Source organism: Hemiscyllium ocellatum, chromosome 20 (genome assembly GCF_020745735.1).
Source record: "Hemiscyllium ocellatum isolate sHemOce1 chromosome 20, sHemOce1.pat.X.cur, whole genome shotgun sequence".
In the NCBI taxonomy this organism is placed as follows: domain Eukaryota; kingdom Metazoa; phylum Chordata; class Chondrichthyes; order Orectolobiformes; family Hemiscylliidae; genus Hemiscyllium; species Hemiscyllium ocellatum.
Genome location: NC_083420.1, coordinates 6,848,314 through 6,871,746, shown reverse-complemented (window position 1 = coordinate 6,871,746; position 23,433 = coordinate 6,848,314). Strand labels below are relative to the sequence as shown.

Below are 23,433 nucleotides of genomic sequence, written 5' to 3'. Positions count from 1 at the left end.
TCCCGTAGTAACCTTAGATATATCTGGTCAGGCCCTGGGGACTTATCAATCTTGATGCTTCCCAGAACTTCCGGAACATTCACTTTCTTAATACCAATCTGTTCAAGCCTAATAACCTGGTCCACTGTGTTCTCACTATCAATAAGATCCCTCTCTCTAGTGACTACTGAAGCAAAAAACTCATTTAGGGCCTCCCCTCCCTCTTCAGACTCCAGGCACAAGTTCCCTCCACTATCCCCAATTGACCCTAGCCGCTTTCTCATCATTCTCTTATTCCTCACTTAAGTAAAGAACGCCTTTGGGTTCCCCTAACACTTTGTGCCAAGGCTTTTTTGTGCCCGTCCTATCTCTCAGTCCATTTTTGAGTTCTTTCCTAGCTTCCCTGTAATCCTCTAAAACTGTAACAAAACCAGAATTTAAAAAAAAATCAACAGCTGAAGTAAAAGAAACAGAGCCAAAAGGAAAGAAAAACATCCAGATCTGAAAGAAAGAAAATGTCCAGACCTTAAAGTCCCATCTCAATAAAGGTGTATGGAAGGTCGCGGGGCTGGAAATTATAGAGCTACAAAAGGGGCAAGAGAAGCCAGGATTTAAGGTCAAGGAGTTTTGAATTGAAGTATTGCTTAAAAAGGCGACAATGTAAATTAGCATATGGAACGATATGAGAATGAGATTTAATGCTAGTACAAAGGCAGGAGGTATTTGCATGACCTCAAGTATGTAGACGGTAGAATGTGGGAAGCTGGTCCTGAAGTGCATTTGATATCAGTGCAGTAAACCACCAATTACATGCACTGAAAGGTCAGGGGCCATACTTTGAATTTCCACTGCAAGTTCTTTCAGTTCTCTAAGTAAAAGCCACAAGGTTCCATCTTGTGTCTGCTTTACATCATATAACTCACCCCTCTGTAACTTTAACAAGTTTACACTTCTCAACAGTTCAAATATATACAGATGTAGAAACACACATTTGTTTAATTGCCCATCATCACGGTTTTAGCAGCAACTCATAGCTGCTACAGTTCACAAATGAAAATTACTTATTAAAGATTGAAATCAGTTGGAAAGACAAAATAGGGATCTCCATGCATTCAGACCACCCTGGCTAACTTTACAGATTGGCAGCGCACTTACAGTAAAATATCCCCATCAGACATAAGCACAGCGCTGGAAAAGCACAGCAGGTCAGGCAGCATCCGAGGAGTAGGAGAGTCGATGTTTCGGGCAAAAGCCCTTCATCAGGAATGAGGCCGAGAGCAGAGGGAGTGGTGAAGCGGGGGGAAGGTAACAGAGTGCGATAGGTACATGGAGGTGGGGGCCCCCCTCCATTGCACTCCCAGCTACCTTCCCCCTAGCCCCACCCCCCCCTCCCATTTATCTCACCATCCCCTTGGCTCACAGCCTCATTCCTGATTAAGAGCTTTTGCCTGAAACGTCGACTGTCCTGCTTCTTGGATGCTGCCTTACCTGCTGTGCTTTTCCAGCCCCAAACTCTCAACTCTAATCTCCAGCATCTGCAGTTCTCACTTTTACCATCCCAATCAGACAATCTACTCACTTCCATTGGCCAATATTCTGAATGTATACTCTACGAATGATCTTGATTAAGGAGGTTTCCCTCTGCAATAGCTTCCCTGCTTCAAACAAAGACAGGTTTTTGATTTGTGACAAATATTTGTTTACTTTTAACTGGATGTCTGAGGTTTCACTTTCTCAAGTTGCAATTCAGAAATTAATATTAACAATGCTTCTTTAGAGAATGGCTAAAACTTTAGATTATAAATGCAATATAAAACCAAGTATATTAGCTTTCTTGATCACAAACATTACATTAGCAGAATATTAAAAAGATATCTTTCAACAGGAAGCACTTACTTGAACTACATAGTTTAAATTGTTGCAGAATATGCACTTGTTTCCACCTGTGTACAGGACACAAGAAGATCCTATCTTGAAAAGCCTGCAAACTAGTAATTCTTTACATTAGTAACCATTCCCTTTACTGCATCTATGTACACTGTCACACTATTTCACTTTTTTGATTTACTTACTAGATAGATACTTGATACACATGGCAGCAGCTCAGTCAGTTGGTCCACTTGGCAATACTAACTCTAACTTTAAATCTGTGCCAACCGTTAGAACATTAGGCAATAATGTGAAACAGAAAATACTAACCACTGCTGAGTAAATCTCACAATCAAGTATAGTTCTTACTCAGTAGACATAACTCTGCATCATTTCCTATTAATCTGCTAACATCTGTAGCACTGCAACCATGGCAATGCAATGGATGGATAACCATATAAATGGTCAATAACCTTAGAAACAGCCTTTTATCCTGTGAAAAATGTGTTATTCGCATACACAACAATTCTAATTTTCAACAATATCACATTTTCTGAATGATTTAAGGCCACACATTCAGGTGTTGACAATTATCTGATGGTGATGGGTTCAGCCTGCATTTAGCACAAGTCACTAGCTTGCTAAAGGAGTTGAAGTCTGCCAGAGGAATGACTCCCTGGAGGCTCATTAAGGGACTGATTGCCACTTGAAGTTATTGCTAACATTCATTAAAGAGGTTGTATTGTAATTGGTTGCTACCACCTCCTGGTCCTCCTTTTAATCACACATCGTCCTGACTGTCCCTTCATAGACAGTGGGTCAAAAATCTGGAGCTCTTTGCCTATAGCACTGAGAGAGGACCTTCACCACGCAGACTGCACACACATGAATATATGAATTGGGAGCAGGAAAAAGTCAGAGATTTGTACAGCAGAGATACCGATCCCTTTAGTACAACCTGCCCATGCCAACCAGATATTCCAAATTGATCTAGTCCCATTGCCAGCATTTGGCCCATATCCCTCTAAACGATTCCTATTCATGTACCCATCCAGATGCCTTTTAAATGTTGTAATTATACCCGCCTTCATGCCCTAGAATCTTGCATAGCAGAACAATTGGACAAAAAAATGCAGAGCAAAAGGAAGTAACATTAGGAGAAATGACTAAAAGCTTGGTTAAAGATTCTGGTTTTAAGGATAATCTTAAAAATGGAGAGGTAGAAAGATTTCGGAAGGGCGATCTGGACAGTCGGCTACAAAATGAAGGCATGGTCAACAATGGTGGGGTGATGGGAATAGACAACACAAAAAGTAAGAGTTGGAGGTATGTAGGGTTCTTCAGGATGGCAGAGACTACAACAACAGGAAAGGATGTGGCTGTTAAGAAATTTGAACACAAGGCTGAGGATCTTGGATTACATATTGTAAGTCAACGAGCAGAGGGGGAATGGTTAAGTAGGCCTTGCTGTGGGTTAGGATACAGGCAACAGAATTTGAAATGAGTGATGGTTTTTGAAAATGAAGGACAAGAGAGAAGAGCACTGGAACAGTTGAGACTGAGCTAACAAAGGAATGGATAAGACCTTTCGCAGCAGATGGGCTGGGGCTAGATTAGACACTGATGAGGTGGCTGCTGAAAATGTGTTGCTGGTCAAAGCACAGCAGGTTAGGCAGCATCTCAGGAATAGGGAATTCGACGTTTCGGGCATAAGCCCTTCATCAGGAATGAGGAGAGTGTGCCAGGCAGGTTAAGATAAAAGGTAGGGAGGAGGGACTTGGGGGAGGGGCAATGGAGGTGGGATAGGTGGAAGGAGGTCAAGGTGAGGGTGATAGGCCGGAGTGGGGTGGGGGCGGAGAGGTCAGTAAGGAGATTGCAGGTTAGGAGGGCGGTGCTGAGTTGAGGGAACCGACTGAGACAAGGTGGGGGGAGGGGAAATGAGGAAACTGGAGAAATCTGAATTCATACCTTGTGGTTGGAGGGTTCCCAGGCGGAAGATTAGGCGCTCCTCCTCCAGCCGTCGTGTTGTTATGTTCTGCCGGTGGAGGAGTCCAAGGACCTGCATGTCCTCGGTGGAGTGGGAGGGAGAGTTAAAGTGTTGAGCCACGGGGTGGTTGGGTTGGTTGGTCCGGGCGGCTCAGAGGTGTTCTCTGAAGCGTTCCGCAAGTAAGCGGCCTGTCTCCTCAATATAGAGGAGGCCACATCGGGTGCAGCGGATGCAATAGATGATGTGTGTGGAGGTACAGGTGAACTTGTGGCGGATATGGAAGGATCCCTTGGGGCCTTGGAGGGAAGTGAGTGTGGAGGTGTGGGCGCAAGTTTTACATTTCCTGCGGTTGCAGGGGAAGGTGCCGGGGGTGGAGGTTGGGTTGGTGGGGGGTGTGGATCTGACGAGGGAGTCACGAAGGGAGTGGTCCTTGCGGAACGCTGATGATGAGGTGGAATCACAATCTTTGTGATTGAGGAGATATGGGGTCAGGGGTTCAGCTCAGGGTAAATGCAATGACAAGTTTGGCACAATGATATAATGACAGAGGAGAATAAAATTAGTAAACGAGGGCATATAGATCATGGAGGAAGCTAAAGATGAAGGCAAGATCTTTCAGAAAATAACACTGTAAAACAGGCTGCTTTTTGTAGTCAATGAAAAGAAAAATCAGGAGATATGACAGATGATCTTGTGAATGTGGTACATTTTCACTGTTGTCCAAAGTTTACCCCCAACTTTCGACTCTTCCAACTGACTGATTGAGTTAAAAGCAACAGAGAGATTTCAGGATCAGGATCAGAGTGAGAGGACTTTCAGTCCCTAATCCACAATTTGATACAAAGCTATCAGCTAGAGGTACATGGACAAAAGTGCTCACTTTTTGCACCACCCATTCTACACCTTCAATGACACCATATTTGAATGCTTAAAGTCTTGGCAAAAGATAAATTACATTACCATAATTATCGAGATATTTTCTAATCAACCTGTTCGGAGATGTCGCTGCACATGTCTGCAGATGGGACTTGAAGCCAGGCCTCCAGACCTAGTGGTAGGGACACTACCATTGCACCACAAAGGCCCAGAATAACTAATGAAGTTATGTTAAGACACGTTTTTCAGCAGTGTGGTTTCGCTGTATTAGTTGAATATGTTTAGTGCTTTAGCATGAGAGGTACAAGTTTTACTCTTATACCTAGTTAAAAGGCCACAAACAGGCACCATTGAGCTGTACTCCTGGTTTGTCATCCCACTATAGTTAATTAAAATGATGTTCTGAGCATCAAATAAGCTAACACGTATAAAGGTAACCTGATATTCAAATGATGGTAAATCATTCATAAAGCCAAATGAATCTTTTAACTTTTGAAAATCTGTTCCACACAATTAATTTGCAAAAGGGAAGCCAAAGCTGTGCCATCAGAACTGTTCTACCAGGATTTGTTTTGCCTGTTGGTCATATTGTTGGTTTTAATCTTTAATTCTTTTGCATTAGTAAAGCAGCACTGCTAATGAGAAATCTTTCATTTGACTGCATTACTAACTGAGCAAAGGGCCAGGATATTTAGATTTACTTACATCACCAATCAACCATCTGAGGTATGTAGTAATGCTGCTGGGTGCTCAGAGCTGCAATGGTTTTCCAGAGTACTCACTAATATCTATCCTCTGAAATCCTTTAAAGAATGATTGCATGTGATTCTGCACTTTAATTGCTGCACCTTTTTAAAAAAAAATGACTTGTGCACTATCCTGCAAACATGAAAGTTGTTTCATTTTAAAATCCTGTGGACTGGGAAAAACATCTGAGAAAGTTATGAAGCAGCCCTGCTCTGTAACCACAAACCAACATCCTCAATGGTTCAGTGAGAACCTGCAGGTTCTCAATTCACATATCACACAGGAAATAAGTCAGACCTCGGGGCAGCGCGCATCCAAGTGGAGGTTGCAACTTAAGTAGAAGATATATAGCAAAACTGAACAGTGTATGGGTTTTTGTTACAGAGAACAAACAGGAAGATGTGCAGAGTTTTAAATGTTTGTGGAATTTTTAAATATACCACATTTAATGTTTTCACAGGGTTTTTGCATCTCAAGGAGTAAATATTAAGAGCTACAATATTTGCATCAAGAGACTTAATTCACAAGGCTTGAAATGGAAAAATTTTCAAGGCTATGGGCAAAAAAGCAAACGGATGAGAATAATTGGAGATATCTTTCAAAGATTCAGATCAAACAGGGTGGGCTTAGTGGTCTCCTTCAACATTGGATGTTTCTATGAGCATAAGACATTATTAGCAGCTAATAGATTGTTCTTCAATCACTGATTGCTTGTAGCCAATGGCCACTTGAACTTAAAACAGCTGGATTTCTTTTAACAGTTCTTTTCCTTTCTGGGTGTTCCTGGCGCCATCAACCTTACTGAGGTTGCTGTAGACATCGCTGACACCATGCATACTTGCTGGCCAAAACGGTGTGACAAGCCTTATAATGGCAGCAAATATTTCTGAGGAAGGAACCTGAAGGTTAATTCTGATTTTTCTTTACAGATGCTGCTTGGCCTGGTGAGCTTTTCCAGCAACTTCTGTTTTTTGTTTCTAATTTACACCATCCACGGTTCTTTGGTTTTTATTTAACAAACATTTCTGTTGGTTTAGAGAAAAAACTGGTACACATTACAAAGCCACCTATGTGAGAAACGTAGTCTGCCATGAACCGGATTGCTTTTACTAGTAGCTATAATCAAAAGTCAAGAGAATATCATATTCCATTTCCGGTTTCTGTATTTACTTCTCTTTACAAACAACATAGTGTGTGGTATTTTAACATGATGATGTATTGTATTTTAAGCTTCTATCTACCAAGATTGTTGAAAGCCAGCATATAATGTATAAAGGTAACTCTTGGGCCACAGCATACTAAAGATACATTTGAGATTGGGGTTAAAATGCATAATTTGTGGCATAGCATTTGTAGGCAGTGGTCTGGATTTTAACACTGGTTGCTAAAACATATAAAAGTATTCCATTAATTCAGCATCAAAATAAGTGGTGTAGTGGTGGTAGGTTCAACTGAGGCATTCAAAATATAATTGGATGATTATTTGGATATGGGGATAAAGCATTGCACGAGGTAATGCTGTTCATTTGAAGAGGTGGCATGATGGGTTGATAACTTTCTCTGCACCATGATGATCCTTTACCAAACTGGCCATAAAAAGATTATTTCCTCAGTTGAAAAGCCTCGAGTGACCGGACATTCCTTGAAGGGGATTTATCTTATCATTAACACTGCAATTATTGTAAGTGGCTGATTTGGGGGAAAAAACACCCACCTTTTAGAGCTCTAGAACCTATTTGTTTGAAATTTTCTAATAAACCTGTTCATAGATATTATTACACACCTCTGAAAGAGGTGGGACTAGAATCCAGGACTCTTGGATCAGAGATAGGGACAGTACCACTGCCCCATGGGGGATCAAATCCACAGTTTTTAAACATGTTCACACATGTTATATATCTCTAGATCACTTGAATCTGGACCAGAAATAGGGACACTGCTACCACATTAAAGAACCTTTCAAATGAAAAGGAAGAGATTCAAAAACCGTGCCTTGAATGAGAATGGAACCTTCAACTAGCACTTAGACCACTCAGCCATGCTACTGCTAGAACCGGTTGATTGTGCCCAGGACACACAATCTGTGAAGTGTATATTTTTGACTTTCATAAATCTGTGGTGGGATGTGAACCCTATTTTCCATGTCATTAGCCTGGGCTTTTTGATTGCCAATTACTGTAACATTCTCACCAGTCCATCATCATCCTTCCTCCAAGAACCTGGTTGATTGTATATATTTTCTAATTAATCTATTCAGAGAACTCTTAAGAAACTTGCTGATATAGAATCCTAGTGTCACATAGCATGGAAACAGATCCTTCCGTCCAACCAGCGGAAGTAGGTACAGCAGGTGCTGGAGATTAAAGTCAAGATTAGAGTTGTGCTGGAAAAGCACAGCAGGTCAGGCAGCATCCAAGGAGCAGGAAAATTGATGCTTCGGGCAAAAGCCCTTCATCATGAATCATTCTTGTTGAAGGGCTTTTGCCCAAAACGTCAATTGTCCTATTCCTGATCTGCTGTGCTTTTCCAGCACCACTCTAACCTTCGGTCCAATCAGTCTATGTCAACCACAGTACCAAACTAAACAACACAATCCCACCTGCCCACGCTTGGCTCTTATCCCTCCAAATCTTTCTTAATCATGTACTTAACTACCATGCGTTTTCTAGTTTAAAAAAAATTAACTTACGTTCCAATCGACTTGTTCAGTGAGTCCTTAAGAAGCTGGTTGATATGTTCAGTGATATTATTACACACCTCTTGAACCTGAACCCCTATGCCACAAAAACCTTATGAACTTGGTTAAAGATTACACTCTGAAATAGAAATCACTGTCAGAGAACTATCTCCAATAAATCCAGTCATGTCTTTACTGGTTCAGAAATGAAAGTCCTTATTCCCTTTAGGGAAGTACAAAAAGGTCAAATCCAACATATTCCTAAACGTGCCCAACAGACAGGAAGCAACATATGCAGATTCTACACAAACTACCACCTTTTCTGGCAAACTAAGCACATTACAGCATTTTAACCCTTTCCATTTCTACATGCCAAGGTATTGTGAAATAATATTGGCCACGACTTTACCTCCAAGATTCTTTTTTACATTTGCCTTGTTAGGATGAGGAATTCCAGATGTATTAGTTTCCCAAATGTTCTGCAATTTTTCTTCTGAATATTCTCCTCACATAATCAGTCTGATTCTCACACTGGGTGCCTGTTGGACAGGAATGGCCACAGGACAAAGACCAACTTAGTTGGGAGCAAGTAAGGGTGCTCAATTGTGAAGCAGCTGATGACTTTTTTTTTTGGTCATTCCTTCTGCTCACACAATATATATATATGTTTACAAGTTTCTGGAGGCCTGAGGTTGGTCAACTGTGGTTAAAAGCTCAATCTCACTAAGACGAGTAATTGACAAATTTGCCCCCCTTCCAACCTCCATTAAAATGAGAAGTAAATGATGGGCATTCCTGATCAGGTTTCCAGCTCTACAACCTCTCACTCAAACCAAACCAACTCATTTAGGAGGTCAGAAGTCTCACAACAACAGGTTATAGTCCAACAGGTTTATTCAAAATCACAAGCTTTCAAAGTGCTGCTCCTTCATCAGGTGAACTGAAGAAAAGCATACGGATATGGAATTTACAGGCATACACTGAATCAGTGAGAAGAGATCAAAAGATCATACAAAGTGTGAATGGAGTATCAAATAATAAGTCTCTGCAGGTGATCGAAAGTGTCAGACAGTGTGAGTAAAGTGTCAACAGTTGAACAGTAAGTGAAGGGGATGACCTATAATCCAAGTACTTGATATGGAGGTACCGGTGCTGGACTGGGGTGGACAAAGTTAAAAATAACAACGCCAGGTGTAGTCCAACAAGTTTATTTGGAAGTACTAGCTTTCACAGCACTGCTCCTTCATCAGGTAACTAGATAATTACAAAGAAATAAAAACAACATGATGCTGGAGACAAACCAAATGGCTGGAATAACAGGATAGGTATAAGAGTGGCATGCCGAGTATCTAACCAAAATAACAAGTAACCCAAAACTGTACAAACTAATTAAAGGAGGTTGCAACAATCCACCAGTTCCGACATGCTACAGTGAAAAACTGCAAAGACCTCCTTAAAAGACAGATATAGGACACAAGTGATAGAGTACCCTTCATCGTCCAGTACCTCTCCAGAACAGAGAAACTAGGTCATGTTCTTCACACTTTCAACAGGTCATCGATGACGGTGAACATCTTGCCAAGATCATCCCTATGGCCCCACTTCTCACCTTCAAACAACTGCCAAACCTGAAGCAAGCCATCCATTTGCAGCAAACTACCCAGCCTTTAGGACAACATCGACTACAAAACCACACAATCCTGTCATGGTAACCTCTGCAAGCCACGTCAGATCATTGACATGGGTACTACCATCCCACCATCCACCACATACATGGCGGATACTCATGTGACTTGGCCATTGTTGTTGTTCTCATAAACTGCAGGCAAGGATGCCCCAAGGCATGGTATATTGCCGAGACCATGCAGACGCTACGGCAACAGATGAATGGACACTGCGCAACAATCGCCAGACAGGAACATTCCCTCCCGGTTTAGAGAACACTTTAGTGGTCAAGGACGTTCAGCCTCCGATGTTCGGGTAAGCATTCTCTAAGGTGGCTTTCAAAATACACAACACAGAATCGCCAAGCAGAAACTAATAGCCAGGTTCTGCGTCCATGAAGACAGTCTCAAATGTGATTTTGGGTTCATGTCACACTACACCTAACCCCACCATACTGTTCTGTACCTGCAAAAACATTGCTTACTGTCTTGTTTTAATACCTTCACCCTGATAGCTGTTATGGTCTCACTACCTTAATTAGTTTGTACAGTTTTGGATTACTTGTTACTTTGGTTAGATGCTCAGCATGCAATTCTTATATGAATCATGTTATCCTGGCCATTTGGTTTCCCTCCAGCAGTACCTTGTTTTTAATGTGTAGTAATTATATTTCTGCCTCAATTAATTGGATTCTAGGTCACCCGTTCATTTGTAATTCAGTTGTTGACACTTTACTCACACCCTCTGACACTTTTGATCACCCGCAGAGACTTATTGTTCGACCCACCACACACACTATTTTCATGAGCTTTCGATCTCGCTGCTTATAAATTCTGTGCCTGTGCGCTTTTCTTCACTTCACCTGACAGCACTGGAACACTTGTGATTTCAAGTGCCACAATTTGGTGTTGTGTGACTTCGACTTTGCCCACCTCAGTCCGACACTGACATCTTGATATAATTTTAACCATCAGCTCCCAAAATTATCTCCATCTTGCAGGTCTAGGGCACTTCCACCAGAAACAAGAGACCATTCAGAATCTTAAATGTCACTGAAACAGCATTCCTGCGATATTTTGGCAATAATGAATGCAACACACAGACAGTGCAGAAGGTTTTCTAAAATCACAAAGGGATTGTGATCAAATAGGGCAATGGGCTGGAAAATGACATACGAGTTCAATCTGGATAAATGTGAGATATTGCATTTTGGCACAACAAACATGTTTTCATAAAGCAAGTTTTATTGAATGCAAAAAAAATGTCTGAATTAAGTTAAAATTAGCCCAGTAGATGTATTGAAATATCATAGAAGAATAATGAAAACTATGGAATGTGCCCAAATTAACACTTAATTACTAGATGGAACCATAAGGTCAAATATTTTATAATCTTGGAAGGAAACTTCCTGGCCATTTCAAGCTGGTTACTACCATATGAACAATTCAAACAATAAGTGAAGGGGATGACCTATAATCCAAGTACTTGATATGGAGGTACTGGTGCTGGACTGGGGTGGATAAAGTTAAAAATAACAACGCCAGGTATAGTCCAACAAGTTTATTTGGAAGGCTTGGAATTCACTCTCAACTGAACATTGCTAACAAATTCAAAATGTTTGTGTAGATTACTAATACCAATTCATTTTATTTAAGTAAAAGAGAGCTATATTGGATTTTTGCATTCTGAAATAAACAAAAACAGAAAATTCTGGGTAACTCAAAATGTCTGGCAGCATCTGTGGACCAAAAAACAGAGCTGACATTTTAAGTCCACTAACCCTTCATCAGAACTGAAAATAGGTAGGAAATGGTGGTATTTATGCTGATGATGAGCTTGGGGTTTGGTGGGGAGTGGGAGGTAACGATATGGGAAAGGTGAGAGTTTATACATTAAAAAAAGGATTCGTTGGCTGGATCTCTTTCCCCCTGAAAATGGATCTAAAAAGAGCCTTTAAAATTATGAAATATTTTAATTAAGTGGATAAAGAAAAATGTGTTCTACTGTGGGGAACAGCGTATCTAGAGGCCATCAATATAAGACAGTCACCCTGAAATCCAATAGGCAATTCAGAAGCAATGTCTTCATCCAAAAAGTGATGAGGATGTGGCACTCAGTGCCACAGGGACTGACTGATGTGAACAGTAGAGATGCAGTTAAGTGGAAGTGAGCCAAACTGAGAAAATAGACAGTGACGCTTATGATGATGGATTTAAATGTGAAGAGAGGGGGAGGGCTTGACTTTAAGCTATACACCCAAATGGTCTGTTTCTCTACCTTATTTCTTATGTAAATATAACAAACTTTATTTTAACCAGCACCTTACAACAGACACTCTATAAACTGGCAAAAATTAAAACGTCTACTAGAAATTTACTGTATTATCATGATCTCCGTGATGTGCAAATACTCAGTTGAGGATGTAAGTGAGAAGGCTCTCTGCCAGTAAGTTTTGTTCAGGTGATTCATGCTGTAAATAAAGTATAACAGTGATGCGCATACTCCTTGCATTATGTCTCTATTACTTAGTATGTCTTCTTACATTGATTAAATTAATCTCTTGGTCAACTTGTACACTCCTGGCCCCATAGGTGCTGGTTAAGAAAAGGTTTGCTGAACCACAAGAGGCACTGAGATTAAACATTGTCTAATGAAAAGAAAATTCAAACAGACATAGCAAAGGAACGTAAAATGCACCATTCAGTGGAGATGGAGGTGCAAAGAACAGATGGGCAGACCTCTCTATCCTATACTGGATTATTGCTTTGCCCCTTTTTCATAAATCGTATGAAGGACCTGATGAAGGGCTTATGCCTGAAACATGGATTCTCCTGCTCCTCGGATGCTGCCTGGCCTGCTGTGCTTTTCCAGCACCACACTCTCGACTCTGAATAGTGGGTTTGATAGGGTGCTGGAATGATTATCCAGTTCTCAGACAAGAGAAGGTTTCAGATACATTACTTGCTCTAATGCCAGAAAATTGAAGTGTCAAAGGTGGTCTTCAGAATAGGTGAATGGAATCAAAAACATACTCAAATGCTTCATAATTCTGTGTATTTGCATGATCAACCCTCATCCCAACCCCCGTGTATACAGTTTTTATTCAAGCTTCAGCTGTATGGATTTGAATCACATCTGATTTTGAGAGGACTGTATATAATGAAGACAAAAGGTGAATTTTTGTCTTGTCAGGAAAACTAAAACAAGGAGCGTAGTTTAAGATTACGGCGACACGGTGGCTCAGTGGTTAGCACTGCTGCCTCACAGCGCCAGAGACCAGAGTTCAATTCCTGCCTCGGGCAACTGTCTGTGTGGAGTTTGCACATTCTCCCCGTGTCTGCGTGGGTTTCCTCCGGGTGCTCCGGTTTCTTCCCACAATCCAAAGATGTGCAGGTTAGGTGAACTGGCCATGTTAAATTGCCCGTAGTGTTAGGTGTAGGGAAATGGGTCTGGGTGGGTTGCTGTTCGGAGGGTTGGTGGGCCAAAGGGCCTGTTTCCACACTGCAAGGACTCTTTTAAAAAAAAAAAGAGGTCTTCACCTTAAGATAAGCAGAAGAGATTTATTTTCTCTCTGTGGCTCATAAGTGTGTGGAATTCTCTTCCCCAGCAAAGGCTGGGTCTTTGAATATATTCAAGACTGAATTAGATCAATTTTGATGAACAAGGGGAATGAGCTTGAAGGGTCAAATGATCTATTGCAGCAACAAGAACTGAAACTACTGGAAGAGCTCAGCAGGTCTGGCAGCATCTGTGGAAAGAAATCAGAGTTAATGTTTTGGGTCGAGTTGAGCTTTTCCAGCAATTCCTGTTTTTGTTTCTGATTTACAGCATTCGCAGTTGTTTAGGTTTCGGCTTATTGAAGCAGCTGGGTTCCATGTTTCTAGGTTCCTACTTGAGGTTGTATATTTTCTGATCACAAATCACCAATTACATAATAATGGTATAGATATAAGATTGATCATATTGACATGTGTATTGCAAAAAAGAAGCACAGACAAAACAATACACCTACTTATGTTAGTTCAGCAACTTCTGAATATCATCATGAAATCACTCACTATTTTCAGCTTTCAATATATTAAAATTATCGATAACAGTTGAGTTGAATAGTTTTGTACCTACACATCCTTCAGCTGTACAAACAATAAGGAAACATGAAATGTAGAAATTTGTCACTTATGAGTTTGGAAGATATTTCTGAATTAAAACTATATCCCAGCACTATCCAAATTGTAATAATGACACCTTTGGGAATAAACATTATAACAAATTACAAGTTGAGTGTTAAATTCTAGAGATGATTTGGAGATGCCGGTGTTGGACTAGGGTGCACAAAGTTAAAAATCACACAACACCAGGTTATAGTCCAACAGGTTTAATTGGAAGCGCACTAACTTTTGGAGCGCCAATTAAACCTGTTGGACTATAACCTGGTGTTGTGATTTTTAAAATTCTAGGGATGTTTTATTACTTCAGTAGAATGGTGCCTAAAAGTTGGTTTCAAAACCTTATTGTCTCTTTTAAGGAGATCATGTTTATATCTTCTTATAGAAGGGGTGCAAAATCTGTAGTTCATAAATTCACAAAAAATTCTTACGTGGCATAATTCCCTGGTCCACCAGTTGTTCTCGTGTCCTTCTCTGCTGCAGCTTTAATTGCAGTACTGCGGGGGAGGAAGGAAAAACAGAACAATCAATATAGATAAAGTGACCTGTGATAACATACGTACAATGCATCAATGGTAAGGCATATGGCAAGTTGAATGATTTCCGTTTCTTTAAATAACTCGCATAGTGACAATCCTCAGATGTTGATTAATCAGACCATGTTATACAAGTCAATACATGTGTCAGAGTGATATCCTCCATTTTTAACAATCAGTAGAGTTCCTATTATAACAATCAGATTACAGTCCTATATCCCTAACATGGCATTCCGTTTCAGAACTGGAAAGAATTTCACAGTTTGTTTAATTCCTACAATCAATGTGCACAAGGCAAGGATCCCACACAATTCAGAGAAAAGTTGACTTTTTTTTATCATACAAAGTTAACTGTTACCAATTTTGCTGAATATAGTTCAGCTACCATTTAGAGTTTCAGTTTAAAATGTCATCTAATTCAACAGCACTCTCTCAGCATGCTGTCACATCTTATCTTCGATGTATCAGTCTCCAGAGTGGGACTTCAACTGATAGCCTTCTGACTGAGTACCAAAAATCTTGGTTGAAAAAAATCCAATGATACTACAAATGACAGAAATTCAGTGGCAAATAAAGTGCTCAATAATGTTTGTATTATTAAAGAGGCAACTTAAATCATGGCTCTGTGGTTAATTCTCATGAGTCTGAACAGAAGGATTTTGTAAATGGCTATTTAAACGATTTTGTTTATTAGTAACTATGCAGTGATTGTTGCTGAAAGAATATTTAGAGTTGTGTCTAATTTTCTGAAGTGCATGAAACCCAACTGTTAAAAGTTTGAACAGTAAACCAGTTATATTTTATTCATACATGGAGCAGATCACATTGTAAAAATTGCATCTCACTTTGCATACTTGCTCTGTTGGCACGGTATCTCTTGTAATTGTGCCCACTGGAGCCATCCAAGGTCATTTGGATAAACTTACTGTTATCTAACATTTTTAAGATTTTAGTCTAAGTTACTAGTACTAAGTGGGGAAGGATGTTCACACAATGTCTTCAATAAAAATGAGGCTCAGTCTTGTAAAACCAAATAAATTTATTACATAGCATGTAGCAGTTATATAACAATGGATTTTCAGTCAAGTCCTTTCTAAGACCTCAGGCTATGCTTAAGAGTAAATACACATTAAAGTTAGCAAATAGACATGGTATTTAGAGCATATAATTGTAGGTAACTCATGTAGGTACACACAGGTTAGTTCCAGTGAGGAACAATCCTCTGTAGCCTGGAAGACGGAGTTGATCTTTGGATGTCAGATACTGTCTTATACAAAAATGTGCATTCTCAGTGAATACAATTGAGAGTGTACTGGTGAGATACAAAATAATTTGGGATTCAAAACTTAGTCATGCAAAATGAATGTGCCATTCCTGAACTTAAGATTTCTAGATTTTTGAAAATAATTGGAAGAACAACAGAATAGAATAGAATCTCTAAAGCATAGAAGCAGGTCATTTGGCCATTGGGTTAAAACACCAATTCTCTGAACAGCATCCCACCCACACCTAAAAGCCCACCATATCTTGTAATGCTGCATTTCCCATGGCTAATCCACCCAGGCTGCACATTCCTGAGTACTATGGGCAATTTAGCCTGGCCAATCCACCTAACTTGCACATCTTTGGATTGTGGGAGGAAACCGGATTACCCAGTGGCAACCCACGCAGACACTTGGAGAACGTGCAAATTCCACACAGACTGTCAGCCAAGGGTGGAATCGAACCCGGATCCTTGGTGCTGTGAGGCAGCAGTGCCAAGCACTGAGCCACCATGCTGTTGCTTGACAACTGCTAATATTGACCATAAAAAAACTCAGCATTCTTTGCAAAATGAAATATCAAGATTAATTTTTAAGTTACTATACAATATTCATCTTCTCAAACTGATGTAATAACTTTAGGTAAATAAAAGTTCTTTGCACCAGCCTTTGTGCTTTCCTGTTTTGTGTAACTCCTGTTTTAATCAAAATTTTTTGCAATGTTTCAGGAGGTTGCAATTAAACCAGTTTTTCCATATTCAATAGCTTATCAATTTTCAATAAATAGGAGAGATGTTTGCACACCAGCACCATTTGAATTGAGAAATAATAAAGGAGAAGGCCATACAGCACAATACAAATGAACACGCTTAGATTTCCTTCACTATATTTGTAGCTGGTAGGGGACAGTTGCCTCTGAGATTAATACCAGACCTCAACAGCTAGTGGAATGTGAAAGGACTAAAATAACTAAGTTGCTGCCTTCCAGCTTGAAGATCAACGGTATGTAAACAAATAAAGAAACATTTTTCAAGTTTTTTGTCACAAAACTAAAATAGCACTGCAGCATTTTCCAACAATGTGAAACTGAAGCTCAAAAGTGATGAAATTGGAACTTGTAAATTGGTGCTAACATTCGTATGTAAATACTGATTCATATTCTGTCAAGTATACTCTGCAGGTTGTTGATTCGATGTCTGCTGATGCATCATCCTGAGCTATTTTCCCAGACAGAATTTTGTCAGCAGTGGTTTGCCATTGCCTTCCACTCCCAGGGGCAGGTGAAGAGACAGTTCGCAAGTGTATCTCAGGCACTTATTCAAAACATCTAGGACAGGACCACTTCAATATGATCAAAGCAAAGTCAAAGTCAAAGTCAATGAAACACCTGCCCAGTTAACCACTCTCTTTCCACTTTCCAGAGCCCACAAAATCTCCTTCCCAGTAACACGTAATTCTTTCATGTTAGTATACAATATTCACTGCCCACCACGTGATCTGCTATACACTGAGAAGACCAAACAGAGAACACCACTCCAAGGCTACAGGCTTGAATCAGGAGATTCCAGTTCTCCAACATTTTAATTTACCACTCCACTCCTATGTCTAGGCCTCCTATATTGTTCCGACAAAACTCCAGACAAAACTTGAAGAGCATCTTGTCTTAGAGCACATACATCCTTTCAGATTAAACACTGAATTGAACAATTTCAGATATTAATTGCTGCCCCACCCTTCCTTCCGACACTTGCGAGTCGTGTCAGCTAATGATGATTTTGCTACCCTCATTCACCCCTCCTACAGATGTTCATTTTGGTTCTTCACTTTGCCAATTATCATCGATTTGAACCTTGCACCATTTAAGACATGTAATCTCTCCGTCTTCCAAACTATTCCTTTATTATTTTCTCCCAATCCATCCTCTGTACTCCTGTTAACTCTTTCCAATTCTGACACAAGATAGTCAACCTGAAATGTTAACTGTTTCTTTCTCCATAGATATTTAGCTGCATATTTCCCCAGCATTCTCCACTTACACTTCATTATGAATGCATTATTTATCTGGATTTGACAGAGAAATTGTTTATATTGGCAAAAATCATGAATATAGTTAAAAGGGAGTCTAATTGCATGAATAGGACTGGAGGATATTAAAGAGGGGTTGTTACAGTGTCTGAATTGCTGAAGGTTCACAACCAGTCCAGTACAGTTCTTGGAAAAAATGAGAAAGTGCTAGTACATATTGTTATAACAAATAAATATATTGACCCAGGTATTTCAAAGGTCATAAAAAAAACCCAAACGACTGCAAGTGCTGGAAATCAGAAACAAAAACAGAAATCGCAGGTCTGGCAGCATCTGTGGAGAGAAAGCAGAGTTAATATTTTGAATCTAATGACACTTCATCAGAACTTCTAGTCAGGTTTGCTGCCCTGATAAAGTCAAAGTATCAGAAACGCACTTTCGTCTGTACAATTTCCTATAGATTCCTCCAAGAATTTACATTTCACTTGAGGGGAAAAAATTGGACAGAAATAGGAGACACAACTAAAGTGCTATTATGCTTTTGCATTCCCCCTGAAGTTGAATGTTACCCCAAGTTACTTTGGGACTCCATGTACCAGGATGGCATTTAAAAAAAATGAGTACCCAAAATGAATTACAGGAAGTCCTTCTAAACGTGATAGCTGCATTCTTGTGTATTCCTGCATTAAAGAAAAATTGCACTTTAGAAACAGTGCTTAAAGTTTTGCTGATGTAATTGCATTACAGCCAACACGCATTTTAAAAGTTTGCACTTTAGAAGTAGTCTCCCCAATTCGTCAATGGTGTTACAGCGAATTCACATGAACGAATTGCACATTATAGCAGAACGACCTGTACTCTTGATAAAAGAAACTTGGCCAGACTGCAATCAAGTTCTCCTCTAGAGTAACATCCAATGCAGTACAGATGGAATGCAGTCTTGAAGTTTAAAGTCACACGCCACCAGATTATAGTCCAATAGTATTATGTGAAATCACTGGTCAAAAGGAGAGTAGGGGAGTTATCCTAGTGTCATGGTCAATATTTATTTCTTTACATAATATCATTAAAGCTGATTCACCATTGCTTGCTGCATGACACTTCCTATATTACAACATTGACCGCACTATACTTCAATGCTGTCAAGCATTTTTAAATGTCTGGTGCTCATTAACAGCATTATAGGGATATTCTACATGACCTTAAGTTCTAATGTTGTGAAACTCTGAAGGAAATTGCACAGCAGAAGGCAACCAATGATAATAAATCATTTTACAACTCTCTACTTGGCTTATTCAAAGGTGCAGCTTGAGCCAGAGTTCAATATTGCCAAGGATTTGTCTGTTCAGTTCAGAGTGCCTTTCTACCTAAAACAAATTCTATCAGCAGGCTCACATGACAAGTAATGACTCATATTGTTAAAAATAAGCCTAACAGTTGTTTACAACACTGCTTAAGATACAGTATCAGACTAAGATTATGTATACACTGGTGTTTGCAAAGTAATGTAAACCATAGGACCTTCAATATTACAAAATAGGATATGATAAACATTACCAAATACCTCAGCTGTATATGAACCACTGTGGTGAAAAATTGGACCAATACGTCCACTATGTGATCCCTTTACCTTAATCAGGACTGACAACTTCCTATGTCCAATGGTCCGATAGAAATCAAAAATTAGGCAACACCCACAGCTGACACAACCATTTAAAGAAGCAATGTACATACATACAGAATCTTTGATTCTGAACAAAAAAACTATCAGCAACCAATTACTTCTGAAGTGCAATCTGTTTTTAGTTTTATTATAAGCTAGAAATCAGCATGCAGGACCAGAAAACCTGGTGTTTTCTCAATATAATGCAAGACACCTGATGATAAAACACAAGTGGATCTTCACTGATTGGAACACCAAATATTGCAATTTTCTTTACATCAAAAATGTTACCAGATCTGGTACATTGGAATCCTATTGGTTACAACAGGTTAGGCTATGTGGGAAAATCTACAAATAGAGTGCATTATTAATCATTTAAAATTGTAAAAGGACTGCACATTCCGAGAATGGTATGGAGGGACTCGAAGTGCGATAGTTCAGTTTACAAAAATACCAGAATTGAGAGAGAATACCTATGATAAAACAATGAATACACTGAACTATGTTTTCTAGATAGGGAAATAACTTGGTGTTTAAAATTATGGAACAAATCAAGAAGGCAGCTGTAGGTAGGATTGTTTTCACTTTCCAGATGATAAGACTCAGGCAACAAACCTGACTGCCCCGGTCGACCCATTGTCGTCTCCTGCTCCTGCCCCATCTTGACACTGTCCCGTCCCCATTGGTCCAGGAACTGCCCAAATACATTCGGGACACCACCCATGCCCTTCACCTCCTCCATGACTTTTGTTTCCCCAGCCCCTAACACCTCATCTTCCCCATTTACATATCCATCCACAATGGCAAATGCCTCCAGCCCCTCCATTTCCTCCTCGCCAACCTACTGAATCAGTACCAGAGGGTCATCGTGTCTCAGGCAAGGGGCAAAGTTGAGAAGCTGGGACCTTCATGGTAACCTTAGCCAGTGGGGGAATTGAACTTGCACTGTTAGTGTTGCACTGCTTTGCTAACCAGTCATCCAGCCAACTGGCCCCTAATACAACTGTGCTGCTGAAAGAAAGGGTCACACTGTTGAATCTTTCCATCTCGCACTTATTAGGGCAGAAGCATAAGAATAACAAATCTCAATAGTGTGGAGGTGCCTGTGTTGTACTGGGTTGGACAAGTCTCAACGAGATCAACGTTTATACGTGAGAAAAGGATGTAAATTAATTGGCGAGTGAACTCTAATTGGGACAGACTGTGTCATAGAGTATACATCAGAGTCAATTATTTTTCATTTATTCATGGGATGTGAATCAGCATTTATTGTCCATCCTCAGTTGCCCTTGAGGTGGTAATATGCTATTTTCTTTGATAGCTGCAGTCCATTTGCTGCACATACATCCATAATGTTATCAAGGAAGGAATTCCAGGGATCTGGTCCACTAACACTTAAGGAACAGTGATATTTGTCCAAGTTTGGATGGTGAGTGGCTTGAATGGGAATTTACAGGTAGTTGTGTCCCCATGAAGCTGCTTACCTTGCCCTTCTAGGTGGCAGCAATCCTGGGTTTGGAAGGCACTATCTAAGAGGCATGCAGAATTTATGCAGTGCATCTTGTGGATGGCATTTCTGTGCTTCGGTGGGAGACAGGGTGAGCATTTATGGATGTAGTGCCAATCAAGCAGGTTACTTTGTCTGGTAGTGTCAAGCTTGAGTGTTGTTGAAGTTGTAGGCAAGTGGGCAGTATTTCATCATATTTCAAAATTGTGCTTTACAGATGGCTGATATGATGTGCAGAGTTAAAGCTGAGTTACTTGCTGCAGCATGTAGCCATGGTACGTACTTAGAGAATCCAGTTCATTGGGACCCTTCAGGATTAGGTTAGATTAATTCCCTACAGTGTGGAAACAGGCCCTTCGGCCCAACAAGTCCATAACGACCCTCCGAAGAGTAATGTACGTAGACCCACTTCCTTGTGACTAATGCACCTAACACTATGGGCAACTTAGCATGGCCAATTCATCTGACCTGCACATTTCTGGACTATGGTGGAAACCAGAAAACCTGGAGGAAACCCACACAGACACGGAGAATGTGCAAACTCCACACAGACAATTGCCAGAGGCTGGAATCGAACCTGGGTCCCTGGTGCTGTGAGGCAGCAGTGTTAACCACTGAGCCACCATGCTGCCTGTTGATAGGATGTTGACATTGGGGATTCAGTGATGGTAATGCCATTGAATTTCTTAAGGATTTTTTAAAAAATCACAGTATTTTTATTGTTAAAAATATCACTGTATTGCATAACTGCTATTTTATAGTTACTGCACTTCTTCAACATTATGGTTTCAACAAAATTTAAACATTTTAAAAATAAAAACATCAAATGCATTGATCAAATTGCCTTTTAATGCTTTTATTAGTTTTTTTCTATTCTCAAAGTCTTTAGTCATTCTCAACCTGTTATTTTCCCCCTAAATGTCATAGGCTTTCATCTCTTCCGTCCCACTTTATCAAAACTTTTGAGAAATATATATATTTTTGTATTTATAGATGTTTATAAAATCATGAAGGGCATAGATAAAGTATATAGCAAAAATCTTTTCCCTAGGATAGGGGAATTCAAAATTAGAAGGCAGTGATTTAAAGTGAGGGGGGGTAAATATAAAACAGATCTGAGGGGCAACTTTTTCACACAGAGGGTGGTGTGTATATGGAATGAACTGTCCGAGGAAATGGTAGATGCAGATACAGTTACAACATTTAAAAGACATTTGGACAGGTGCATGAATAGCAAAGGTTTAAAGGGATATGGTCCAAATTCAGGCAAGTGGGAGTAGTTCAGTTTGGAAAACCAGTCAGCTCAGACATGCTGGATTGAATAATCTATTGTCGAGAGTGTGGTGCTGGAAAAGCATAGGTCAGGAGCAACCAAGGAGCAGGAGAATCGACATTTTTGGGCATAAGCCCTTCATCAGGATTGAGGCTTGTAGGCCACAGGAGCTTCAAATAGTCTATTTTCAAGTTGCATGACTCTATATTTCCTATCAACCTTGATCAATCATGTCTGTTACTTCAACAAAGAACAAGCAAATCAGACAAGATTTGCCTTTAACAAATACATCCTGGCACTCCGGGATTAAACCTTGCCTTTACAAATGATATTTATCTTTACCCTGATCTATGTTTACAATGACATGTAGCCCATAGTTTCCTGGTTTACTGCTATTCATAAAAACAGAAAATGTTGTTACGATAGCAGCTGCCTTGTGTTCTGCTGCAGTTCCTAGATGTAGGCAGGATTCAAAGATTGCGACTAGTCTCTCTGCTATTTCTACCTTTGCTTTTAACAGTAGTCTAGGATGCAGCCTATTCCAATTAAATTGCAGTATGTTAAAAAATTTCCGTGTGTCTTCCCTATGACTGTCCTGTGGATAACTTTCTTCTTTTATTTTAATCATCTGCTTCCTTTGTGAAGACAGATGCAAAGTTTCCATGAAATTTAAAGTTGAAGGCTGAAAATTAAGGCTCACCTCCTTAATCAGATGTCAAAACTGTTGTGTGAAACCTTTCCTAAAGGTTCTCATGCTGTCATTCATTTACAGAATATTACCACCCAGAAAGAATCCTTTCATCATTATGACTGCACTGATGTATTTCTCTACACCCTAATCTAATCCCACTCTTTGGCTGACTCTCTGAACTGTACTATTCCTCTTTTTCAAGTAACAAAAAAATTCATTTAAAAAAGTTATTGACTCCGCTTCCATTGTTAAAGAGTTTTGCACCTTAAGCAGAAAAATTAGCAAACAAGAATGTTACTTTTGCCACAAAACTCAGTGACCATTTCTCCATTTTCCTAGTTGTCTGGAAAGCCTGCAGAAAGGGTCAATTACAGGAAATCCTGTACCGGTTCCTTGGATCAGAAATTTTGGGCCAATTACCTCTCTTAGGCTACAATGGTGAGCTAACAGGAAATCAGTGTAATCATTCTGTGGTATGTGTCCAGACACTGTGTTGCTACACATTTAGAA

General features: G+C 39.9%; 1 protein-coding gene across 5 annotated transcripts in view; it reads right to left on the bottom strand.

Moving 5' to 3' along the window:
- mrtfba (myocardin related transcription factor Ba) overlaps window positions 1–23,433 on the bottom strand; it is a 240,664-nt gene that overhangs the window by 58,879 nt on the left and 158,352 nt on the right. For all 5 annotated transcript variants that reach the window (XM_060840446.1, XM_060840449.1, XM_060840447.1 and 2 more), the window contains one exon: window positions 14,398–14,463. In XM_060840446.1, the coding sequence (XP_060696429.1) occupies window positions 14,398–14,463 (66 nt within the window). The remainder of the gene's footprint in view (window positions 1–14,397; window positions 14,464–23,433) is intronic.